General features: G+C 38.6%; 1 protein-coding gene across 1 annotated transcript; it reads right to left on the reverse strand.

Moving 5' to 3' along the window:
- Nucleotides 1-1,637: 1,637 nt before the first annotated feature.
- azin1b (antizyme inhibitor 1b) lies at nucleotides 1,638-7,781 on the reverse strand. Its single transcript, XM_083899364.1, has 11 exons — nucleotides 7,627-7,781; nucleotides 6,278-6,421; nucleotides 5,750-5,948; nucleotides 5,435-5,608; nucleotides 5,045-5,217; nucleotides 4,690-4,903; nucleotides 4,490-4,564; nucleotides 4,172-4,337; nucleotides 3,804-3,913; nucleotides 3,195-3,412; nucleotides 1,638-3,105 (listed from the first exon to the last, which is right to left on the reverse strand). The coding sequence occupies exons 3-11, from the start codon at nucleotides 5,849-5,851 to the stop codon at nucleotides 3,030-3,032; spliced, it is 1,308 nt and encodes a 435-aa protein (XP_083755490.1). The 5' UTR covers nucleotides 5,852-5,948; nucleotides 6,278-6,421; nucleotides 7,627-7,781; the 3' UTR covers nucleotides 1,638-3,029.
- Nucleotides 7,782-12,674: the final 4,893 nt, after the last annotated feature.

The raw sequence follows: 12,674 nt of genomic DNA on the forward strand, positions 1-12,674 counted from the left end.
AGACCGTGCCTTGTGCCCTGTGTCATTGGCTCCAACGACCCCTAACGTGGAGGCTAAAGCGGTAGACAAGGAATTAATGAAGTGCATATATTTTATTTGAGGTCGTAGCCAATGAGCATGTCAGCTGACTGATATTAAGGTGATTTGGAATGGAAATAAATAATTTGTATGATGCTTCAGTGTTTCTAAACCACTGATTTTCTAAGATTTGTTGACATTAAAAGCTGAAAAGCTAACATTTTTAGCTAACACTTTTTAATCTCGTTGTGCAATTAATTGAACAATGACAATAAAAAAGATTCTGATTCTGATTCTGATCTAAAATTTACAATTAGAATTGACATTCCAGAAACGCAAGTTGAATAAATAGAATTTTAAAAAAAGTGTATATCAATCAAAACTATAAGAGAACCCCCTGTTGTCAATCCATTAGCATAACATGATTCCCACAGCTTTTTAAAAATCACATTCAAGGTACATTTTCCTTAACATCCCCATGGTATCTTGCCTTCTTCGTCACAGCCAAGCACAACATTTTGTCTGAGTTGTAGAAACCGACTTATTTATGAGGTGTAATAAAGCTGAGAGGGTGAGAAACAAGAAAAGAGCTATTTTTTTAGGCTATACATTGCACATATTAGATCACCTAATTTTAATGACTAGACTAGTCAAAGATTGAGAACGTGCATAAAATAGTAATTTTTGCACATCACAGCAGGAAGGACTTCAGTCCTCACTGCACTTAAACTCAAACCATTGTCAAATGAGTTCTCTGTGTTTCACAGTATATTGGTGTTTTGTTTTCATGCCTGTGGTTACACAGAGTGATGCATCTTACGTCACAACTGATGTAAAGTGAGACACCAGCAAACGAGAGGTTAAGGAATTATCCCCAGGTCTCTGAAACACGAACGAGGTCAAGGAAACGTTGAAAGAATGTAGGTTTAAGCGATACCAAAACAAACATTGAAAGAGAATATGGATGTTGGGTCGTCCTTTTAGAAAGCTCTTCGGGTTCAGGCTTGGTAGAGCTGGTTTTCCATAATGATACGGTTTGGTACGGTATGTTTTGGAACAGTAAAGCCCTTAGTCAGGCTTGTGTTTTGACCAAGAACAGTACCTTTACTTGGTAGGGGGGAGTGAGCGGTGCCCAATGGTCGCATCAGTGAGATACGTAGCGTGACGTTGTACCGGTGCCCCAACAACAATGGAGCACATTCAGCAGCTTGTTTTTTCTGCTCCGTTTGTGGCGATTTGTCTCAACGAGACGTCAAGCTTTGTATAAGAATAGACCACGGGAGTTGAAGAAACAGACACTTTTCTGTCGCCCAATCAGCTGACAGTCATGGGTCTAGCTCCACCCCACCCGTACCATTACTCTGGTAGGGTAACCAAAAACAGAACAGTCGGAGTTGGTTATTTTGGTACAATTCTAGTACTAAAAAAAATACGTACCATACTGAACCTTTCCACTCAGTGGAAACACAACATAGTTGTGACGCACACATTGTTTTCAGAAACCTTACCCACATTTTTCAACTCTATCACCTCCAACACCAAAGATTACACAGACACACTAAATGATTTCAGTCAGAAATGTATTAAATTAATCACTTTCATTACTCAAACAAGCACAATTTACAGTCAAAACAGGCTATGGTCCATTAGTGCCTTAGACGAGCATGTCATTAATACATTAGTCATTTTTAACACAAGGGCAGGATTCTTTAAAAATTGCAGTTACGTCAGGTCACCTTTAATATCATTAGACATGAGATTTAGCTGTACACATGACTGCGATTTATGTCCCTCATAAAATTGGGAAAAGTCTAACATCATTTGTACAACTATTGTCTTTCATGTTGCACATATAGACTTTAAAGTCTATACCTGTAACATGCAGGTCATAATATGTTCAAGCACACATAAGAAAAAAAAAACCTTTGCTGGTTTTTCAGATCCTGGGAGAAGAAGGACCAATCCCTTGGCAAGAGACACTGATATGAAGAGCTAAAAAGGGCTGCACTGGTAAATGTCACAGTATTTCTTTAACCTACAAAAGATTTTGTGCATGAAAAACCAGATTAACCTCTGTTTCAATTAGAGGCAAGGAGTGCATTTGGGTGTATGCAGCTTCTCTGTCTAACTCAGTGTTAAGAGAATCTCCCACTGCAATCCTTCAAACCTTTAGAGTAAAGGGAAACCACTGAGGTCACAAATGGCAATCACAGCACACTTATATCCATGTAGCTTTAAAAAAAAAACAAAAAACAAACAAACAAAAAACATTGATATTTTATCAGGAGAACACTGTTAGATGGGCCACAGCATAATACCTGGGCCAAACACACAAAGATGGGGCTTTAAATATCCCCAGTAATATCTGAATCCAATAAATAAAAATGCATTGAGGTGAACTGCAATAAAGAAAAAAAAAAAGGTTACATAATTGTCATAATTTAATTTAAACTCTGCAAAGTGAGGGGTCTGAAACACAGAATCCACACAAGGCATTGATTCTCTCTTCAAAAATCATCTACAGACAAAAAAAAAGTATGTGTTGAACAGATACAGGATTTACACGACTGTCAAAAGGTACTTAAAGAACAGGATTTAAATCAATTGTACAATTTGTAAACGGGATTATTTAATGTAGGAAACAAAACCACCCCAAACATGTTGGGGCAGGGTCCCATCTCCATCGAGTCGTCCATTTTGTTGCATAATGTCATTTGGGCTTGGGCTAGAGTTCTTCGAGCTGACGGATTTTGAAACCAGAGGGAGGAGTGAAAAAGATTTTCTTCCAGATAACATTTTTCATAATGGAGTTACTGAACAACCATTTGTAGAAGTAAAAAATCTAATTCCTTGAAGAAATAATGGGACACATCATTTTCCATGGTGGCTGGAATGTTGACCACATTTAGCCCCTGGTCCTAAATACCACACTGACCCTTCTGCTTGCATGGTGGAAAGACAGGCTAAGAAGGATCTGTGCAATATCTTATGGAACAGGAGAAGAGGGCAGTTTACGCACTGTACTGGACCATGGAGAAATTTTTCATGGCACTGTCCAGTGCCACACCGGCCTCCTGCATTTCGTACCTGTGAACAACACCAAACATCAGAATCAGTTCTCTGCAAAAGACACAGAAAGTGATGGACCTTCGCAGGCTAACTTGCTCTGTACTCACCAGTCAGAGGTGGACACAGTGTAGTAGACGGGCAACTGTGGAGAGCCAGAGAGGAAGGTGGACTCCTCCAGGTTACATGCTCCCATATTAGAGAAGAGAAGCCAGTCTCCCACATTGAGTTCAGGCAACAGGCAGCGCTCCACCACCTGGTCCAGGTCGTCCAGTGACGGGCCCCAAAGGCTGCTGGGATACACCGTCTCTTCAGAACACAGCACATGCTGAAAAGAGAAGATGGTGCCATCAAAGTATGCAACAGTAAGATAAAAAAGTAATTGAAAATTCCCATGTCTCACGCACGGCTCGACTCAGGATAGTACTCGATATTTAACAGAGGAGTGTGGTGAATTTAACGGTCGCACTGGTGAGCCCCATCACAACCCTCTTCTGTCATGGCAGTTTCATGTAGCCGACGAGTTTAGTTGAGCCATGTCGTAATTGTATAGTGGAAAGCGATATGTCAACATTACTTTTGGTTAATTGTAGGCTCTGTGTGTATCAGCACAGTTGATTTGCAAACATTTCTGATCCTGCTTCTATAAATGCTCACAGAACATTTCAGCTGCTATCAGATGTCTCATTTACACTGACTGGGGCCTATTGCTTACTAACCTTGTGCAGTGATGGAGCAGCGATGGAGTTTCCCAGGAGCTTGCGGCTGAATGGACCATAAACACCCTCATTCATGTAGTACAGGAACTCTGTATCCTCATTGTTCTCACCTGTAAACATATACAAAGTGGGTAACCAGGTCACAAATGAAGATTATATCTATGAACTGAGGCCTCAAGGGTGAGACTTGACCTAAATTGGATGAGTTGTGATTTTATGCAACAGCAATCTGTAACAAATACGATAACACAAATTATTCTGTCCTTCCCACATCATAAAAATTCACATATTTACAGCCAGGGTTGAGACACAAAAAGGTATTACAGTCTAGTCTGTATAGTCTGTTTTAACTAAAAATGTCAACTCACCTTGAGCTAGACTGTTCCAGTGATGCGTCACCACCTTTTTGCCAATCACGCTGACAGCCAGGCTGAATGCTGAAGCCACATAGAAGCTGCCAGGCTGAGCCAACACTTGCACACCCGACAGTGGAGGAAAGTACGCATCCAGCAGTGGCCTGATTGCAGACTCCACCTATACAAACAACATGGAGGCAAACATACCCATATAAGCAAATACGCTAAAATAACTATAGTTTTAGCCATAACACTCCTAAGATACTTTCATTTTGATAACAGGCTATAGGAATAATCAATTTTTGAATGCCACAGCTGTTTAAAACATACCTGTTTGAGCTGAAACTCTGAGCCAGTAAATCCACCACCGATGTCCAAGATGTTAAAGTTAAAGCCAAGGTCCAGCTGATCAAAAAAAATATAAATTACTTATAATCCTTGATTTAAAAAAAAGAAAAAGAAAGTCCTAAAGATTCTAAGACATTGAGGTTGCAGAAAATAAAAAATATATTTTAACAGAAAGTACTCACCCCCATGTCGAACACACAGCGAGCATTTGACAGCGCATGGGTGTAAGCCTGTTGTAAGTCCTGACAGGAGCTGGGGATGTGGAAGGTCACCCCCACCACCTGGACTCCCTGCTCCTTGGCTGCCTCCAGCAGATGGCGACAGCTCTTCAGAGAGGAGCCGAAGGCCATGCTGGTCTCAGCCGCATGGGCCTCAGTGGTCAACTGCAGCAGCAACCTGAAGATCAAAACATGAACAAATCCGTTTATTTTCAGTCCAAGGAAAGAAATTATGCAATAAAACCATGTTGCAGAAATGCATGACAGTGAAAAGCCATGACCATGGACAAAAGTTTGCAGTCTAATTTTAATCACTTACTTTGCACGAGGGTGCAGACGGGAAATCTTGGACAGCTCTGCCTCGTTTTCACACACAAGATACAGGATGTTGTTCTTGGCAGCATGTTTGATGTGGGCCACCTGCTTGCAGACTCCTGACAGAATGATGTTTTCTGGTATTACTCCATGCTCCAGAGCTAGGGTTATTTCAGCCTGGGAAACAGAGAGCAGATTTGGAAGATAAATGGATGCAACAAATTCTGAATGCCCCATCAACACAGTCACACAGGTACTGTCACCAGCTGACCAGTAATCAAGTGAGTGCTCGTGATGTGATTGTCTCGAAATGTCAGGAGCTGCCGAGAGAGGATGAAGCACCAAGCATTAAAATTAATCAGAACTGTCTGAAACAGTTTCGATTAAAATTTACCTTGTTGGTGCAAACGAAGCCCAAGCCCAAGGACGCCAGCACCTGGAGGACAGCAGGGCTGCTGTTGGACTTGACTGGGTAGTAGGGCTGCAGCTGTGGCACAACGCTCTGCCAGCAGGCATGCTGTCGCATCAGTGCACCGAGGTCGCCCACTACAAATGCACTTTTCTCCACCTGTTAGCACAAGATTAAACAAAACAGCAGGTCAAACTAATGCAGGAACATAAATAAGCCAAACTGCATCTTAAATATAAGGAAATATAACGGGAAGTGTGTTCAATGTAAGCCATGAAAACGCCTTCAAGCTGAACTGACCAGAGCCTGCTCCCAGATGTGTCCGTCAATAACATCTTCAAGGGTCTCTCCTCCCTCCAGAAGTTCAATGATGTAGTTGGGTTTGTCAGCAAATCCTTTCATCTCAACCGTATTCCGCTAATCCGACAATCATAAAGAACTGATAAACAAGTCAAGGGGTCACGACTGAGCCAATGGGGTCCTGCTGGTATGCAACAAACTGGAAGATAGAAAGGGGGAGGAAATATACGACTTAATATCGTCACAATAAAAATGATTTGCCGTTTAGTTCAACTAAAATGAAACCACAGACATTGCACCTTTTAAAAACAGCCATGTGTAAAAACTAAACGAAAAAACAAGCAACAGTTACAAAGACCAGCCACCTCATGGTGCCTTTATACAAATGTCTATTGATTTCTAAACTCAGTACAAAGTTGTTTTTCTCATAATGGTTTACCAAAATCCAACGAGAGCACAATGATCGTGGACTTTGTTACGTATGAGTCAGTTTGTGTGTGTGTGTACAGCAGACACTGAGTCACTCACATGGACAAGTCAGGAGATGGACCTGTCCCGCTATCAGCTAGGATCCCAAGGTGGCTCAGCGTTGAAGTCAAACTGCTCCCGGTAAAGAGCGGCCCCTAGGCCTTCTGGGTAGCGCTCATACACCTGTGCAGAGACAGGGGAGCCCTGTGGGGAAAACACACAAATATTAGCCCTCAACACGGGTATCAATAAAAAAGGAAAACATGCACTGAGCTATTTGGTTTTCAGAGGAGTGGACCATATGGCCACAGTAAAAACCAGTTTACTAGTAAGTGAAAGTTTAATAAATCAACCGACTGTGGTTATGAACACCGTCATGAGAACAAAATAACAAACAGCGTTGTTAAACAGTGACCCGTGTCAAACTGTGTCTGTGCAGTAGTTTTTATACAAAAAAGAACATGAGAACAATATCTAAATATAAATGAGACAATTTTACAATAGTCGCCATGTTTCTTATTTAAAAATACACCTTTACATTATTTTCATGATCAATTACTTTCTCGATTAATTAAGTACGTGTTTAGTACACAACATATTGATCAGTTAACCAGACCTGGAAATGGTGAATGTTTTGTTTTGTCCACAAACCAAAATGATTCCATTATAACAGTGTATTTGTTATATGGAGCAAATAACATATTCACATTGAGGAAGCTGAACAATCTGAAAGCTTGTTTTAAGCATTTAAACACAACAACACTCAAACCGATTAATCGATTATAAAAAAACAACAACATTGCTGTTGAATTCCTCGCCCAGGAAACATCCAGCAACATTAGTTGTGACTTATCATTATTTTTTCAGCTGTGCGCTTCTAATCACCACTGCTTCACAGTACTATGCGGTAACAGTCTAAATACAGCATGCGCATGCGCGGTAATGGTGCCAATAGAATCAACTATACGCGAGACACGTTATAATCCCAAATGTGTCAACATCAACTTTAACAAATGAATAATAACATGTGTAATAACAAGACAAAGTGGCGATGTTCTGAAAACAACAAACGCCACAGCGAGTAAACGCTGCTGCTGCTGCTAACGCTGAGCTGTGGCTACATTCACACAGCACGTCGACACAAGAAGCTCATGTCAGCGCTGTATTTTTAAAATAACACCCAAACAAACCTCGACACTGACACAACACACGATTATAAACCAAACCAGGCCAACGACAACGCGACACAATCTCACTACAGGTTGAATTCTAGCAGAGAGACGAGTGAAATAACATCACAATGAATCGGTCTGTCATGTGTGGCAAGAAGGCAGAAAGAGCAGCCCGCCATGTTACGTCCGCCTGCTCACATCCACACAAGTCAAGTGGAGTGTTTCGCTGTTACTTACGTGAGATAACGGCCAGAATGTTTTGGAAAATCGTCTTCTCTTTTTCGGCGGAATTTTTAAAGAGTAGTGGGCACACCGATAAAAGAAAGAAAGAGGGCTGTTGCGGCCATATGTCGACGATAGGGGACGAGCGTCGGCGGGCTAACGTCTCTCTCTCGCAGTCGCAGGGTCGGAGAGCTACTGGAAGACAGAGCACGGGAAGTGGAGAGGTAGTCAACGGCCCCTAAGGGGGCGGGGCTCAATGTTCAGTTCCACCAATCGCCTCCGTTCATTTCTGAGCACATTACCATATATGTATTTCCGAACACCACCACTCGCGCCGCAAAAGATCACTGATGTTTATTCACGTTACGTAACCATGAATTTTCCGTAGATGGTCTCGCCTTTCAGTCAATCGGTCCCTCATGACCTCTCCAGCGCTTGTTTTTGTGTCACATAAACTTTCGCAATTTCACGCACTATTTATACAAATCACTGATTTGATTTTTGATCCATAAAATTTAAGTCTTGGCATTTAGTGACTTTTAAAAACTTAAATTAAAGAAATAAAGTTGATTGATTTAACTATAAAAGCTTCAGGAAGTCTGTTTAATATGCATTAATTGGCTTCCCACAAAAGGACATACATATATATATATATATATATCAGTATATCAGTATATCTAATATCAGTATATTAGAGCTGAAATGATTAATCGATTAATCAATTATTAATCGATTACTAAATTAATCGCCAACAAATTTGATAATCGATAATCGATTTGAAGTTTTTTTCATTATTAAAACAAGATTTTTGATTGTTTTAGCTTCTTAAGTGTGAATATTGTCTTGGTTTCTTTGCTCCACATGACAAAGAAACCATTACAACTGAATCATTTTGGTTTGTAAACAAACAAGACATTCGAGAACATCTTTATTTAAACACTGATCAACGTTTTTTTTTTTTACATTTTATGGACCAAACGATTCATCGATGAAACGAGAAAATAATCAACAGATTAATCGATTACGAAAAAATTATCGTTAGTTGCAGCTCTAATATATATATATATATATATATGTGTATATGTATATACTATATTTGCATTTATCACTTACTTTGATAAATGCAAAACGGCATGTAGGAAGGGCCTCTCGATGACATTGATCCCCTAAAATGGTGGGAAATCATAATTATGACACCCTGTATTTAATTATTGTGTATTCACAAAAAAATAAGTCAGTAGATTTTTTAAAATAATAGATATTGATAAAATAAGCAATAAGTTGTTGCAGCCCCGATCATAGAATTGCTCAAATATTATTTCACACAACCAACTTACATATAATCCTTGAACAAGGTCTCAAAACAAATCTAATGTTTGCTCTTCCCTGCGGTGTATAGTCCACGACTGCACATGGAAATCATTAAACATAACACTTTATACACGAAGGTGTGGCTGAAACTTTGTTCCCCTGTCTGAAAGCCTCAGGTAACCTTTTGCATTGTTTGTTTAGCTGTTGATGCTCTTTCTTTGTATTCATTTACCAATGTGTTACAGAAACAAGGCATAAATCATGACTGATTGGTAGCTTTGTGCGTTTGAAATTGAAATTTCATTAACATTTATCATTAGTTCAATAATGAATTATTTAAACAGTATAAAAAGTACATTTCTACATACAACCACATGGTGGTAAGTTGTAAATACAATATGCTGCTTGTTGTTTTTTTTTGCTGCAAAATGTCTTGTAGTCTTGCAATACATATAAAAAAACAGCTGATATTGTGCCTTTCAATGAGCGTTACTATACTTTTTTAAATTATTAATTTGTGTTCACAATGTACCCCCCCTGTTTCAACCAAGACTTTCACTCTTGGAGGGACAACTTTATTGCTCATATGGAGGATAAAGCTGAAGAAAATTTATGAATTACCACATATAATTTAAATAAATATGATATAACACAATACATATTATATTTTCTGGGTTCTTTTGTTGTTGAATGCAGAATGGTTAGTTAAAGTAAATTAGAGGACAAAGTGTACATGACTCATGATTTCTGGCTCCACCAGTCTCTGATACCTTTGGGAACATTCGTAGAATTCTTGCTGCAAAATGCAACACAAAATGCAAATTACATTCTGGCAATGATGTTTTTTCCCCACGTTCATGTGCCTCAAAGACATTCATGTGCTCATCTGTATGCCATAAGTGCAACCGGCCGACAAACAAGGACACACTAAAAAACACAAACTGTTTCACTTTCACTATGTTTGTGTCTGATGGAATGTCGAGATTAAAGAGTCCACATTTGGATGTTTTTATGCAATCAAGTTCAATTGGGAGGAATTAATTTTAGCAAAATCTCCTCCATTAGACATGGTAGTCAGGAGTTTGGCACAGAGTTGGAAAAAGCTCCGCCTGCAGCCACCTTAGTCGTATGACTTGTGTTGTTGGTGCTGGTGCATTTCATCTGTCTGTCTGTCTGTCTTATAGCTCTTATCTTTGTTTTATCACTGTCGCTCTTAAGGACGCTATGTTCACTAAACTACATGGTCTTGAAAACACCCGCAGCAATCTGATACTAATATTTTTCGATTATCTGTGCTAAGTATTCAATCTGTACCTTATTCAAACCCTTAAAGTACTGTACATACCACAGAGAATCAAATTGGGCCAGAAGCTAAACTAGGGCCATAAATATCTCTACATCTGTTTGAGACAAGTGGGTCAGTCAAGTTATTAAAGTAATGTTGTTCTGTGTAACAACATCAGTGTGAGATACAAGATAAAACCAAAGCCATAAATCGTAGAAACATGACAATAAAAACAAGGTGTGCAAAAAAGTAGAATCGAGTTTGTTATCTCTATGTGTGAGTTCTGTTTAATTGGACTGTGACAGCAAATGGGTATAATGCTGCGTTGTAAAAGTATATTGTGCTTGAACGTTCACATCATTGTCCATGACTAAAAGAGATTTAGTTTGTGCTTCAGTTCCACTGAGTTTGGTTAAAACTCTTCACTGTCTTCAGAGAAGGAAATTAAATAAGCATGCATAGATAAACAATCATCAGCATAAATAATCAATTCTCTGTGGCCCAAGCACAGAACCCTAGAGTGGCTTAATTGTTTGATATCGATATTAGAATGCCAGAGGATTCGCTGAGAGGGAAATGTGAGGAATGTTCTCAGATATTTACAAGGTAATTAAGAAGCAGTGTGTGAAATAACTTTTCCGCGATAAAAAAAACCAACAACTATTAAATGTCTGATATGTACAATATATCTCTTTATCATATGTCAATGCATGTGTTTACATGAGAAATAAACTCATGATTTATATGGTGATTATATTTCAAGATTCAAGATTCAAAGTGTTTATTGTCATATGCACAGTAAAGAAACACGTTTCCCTGTACAATGAAATTCTTACTTTGCTGTCCACTCAAAAATACCAGCATAAAGTAGAAAGAAATGTTTTAAAAAGTATAATATACATAAGAAAAAATTGTAAATAAATATTACCAAAAAACTAAAATAATATATATGCATGAAATAAGTATAAACATGTGCATGAGTAAGAAGAACTGTACATAAAGTGCACACTGGTTGTGCAAGATGTTGTGCAACAGATTTAAAGTGACATGTGTCAGGTTTAAAGTGACAATTGTAGTCCTGCTCAGCTGTTCAGGATTCTGATGGCAGTGGGGTAGAACGAGTTCTTTAGACGGGTTGTCCTGCATTTGGCACTCCTGTACCTCCTGTACCTCTGTCCTGAGGGCAGGTATCATATTTGATACCTGTTGAACAATTTAGTGTTCTAAAAAAAATTCCAATCTAAACTGAACATGAAGGCATGAACATGTGGAAAAACCTCGAATAGTAGCGTGGAGAGGAATTGTTTAAAGTGTTAAATAACAATGTAGTAGTTACATCTTACCACGAGAGGGCGATGTTGCCAGAGACTGACTGTCTAATAAACGCTCATGCGACCTTTAAATACAGTTGGGAAACGTAATCAAATGTAATAAAACTAAGAAAAAGTGGATTATTTGAAGTTAAATAAATTCAGTATGCACATTATTCTGAAATTAACTGTGGTAAGGGTTACGGTTAACTAACGTTGTGGTTTTGTTACTTTTTTTACATTTACTTTAAGATTAAATGGCTCCTACCACTGACTACTACAGCTTCATATCATGATGGTTTACTATTTTAGTTCACTTAATTCAGCTAAGATACTTTTATCTCAGCCATTTTGCTAAACATTTAGCCATAAGAACAAAAATAACCCATGGTACAAGAGTCTGTCCATTGCTGTGAAATCAAAAGCACCTCATCAAATGAAAATCTGCTCATAGATTGTAGGTCATCCAGATGAAAACGCTATGAATCATCCTACCACAATAACATGTTTATACTGGCTTTCATAGTTTAATAAGGTTAGACTGAGGTTAGACCAGTTAATCTGGAAACTAAATATGGAACTTAAAGGAGAATTAAACACCATATTCTAGTCCATGGTGAATGAATGACGAGGACAGGTAGATGAATAATGAGGACAGGTGAATAATGAGGACAGGTAAATTAATCATGAGGACAGGTGAATTGGTGCTAATTAAGGTGCCTGAGTGAGTGAGAAAGTATTTGTGTTAACATATTTTATTTAGTCAACTCTTTAATTTGTAAAGGTTTGCCACAATTCATGTGAGATATCTGTCCCCTTGTCCTTTTTGGACTACACAAGAAAGAACCCCAACCTTGTTAAAAAAAAAGAAGTAACTTTTACTCCGAGTACATTTTAAACAAAGGTACTTTTTAACTTTTTGCAACTTGTGTACAAACTGTATGTCAGCTGTAACTTATATTTAAACAGCTATATCATTTATGGATTCATATGTTAAGTACAGTGTATGATGGGATGTGGCAGTTGGCAAAATGTATGTATGGACTTTTTCATTAAACCGGTTTTCACTCGTTTAGACAGTATGAAAATACAGCAATATACTTTATAAACATTTTTTATATACCGTGAATGACTGTTAAACACATTTGCTGTCCAGG

This window comes from Microchirus variegatus (assembly GCF_963457635.1).
Source record: "Microchirus variegatus genome assembly, chromosome: 13".
In the NCBI taxonomy this organism is placed as follows: Eukaryota; Metazoa; Chordata; class Actinopteri; order Pleuronectiformes; family Soleidae; genus Microchirus; species Microchirus variegatus.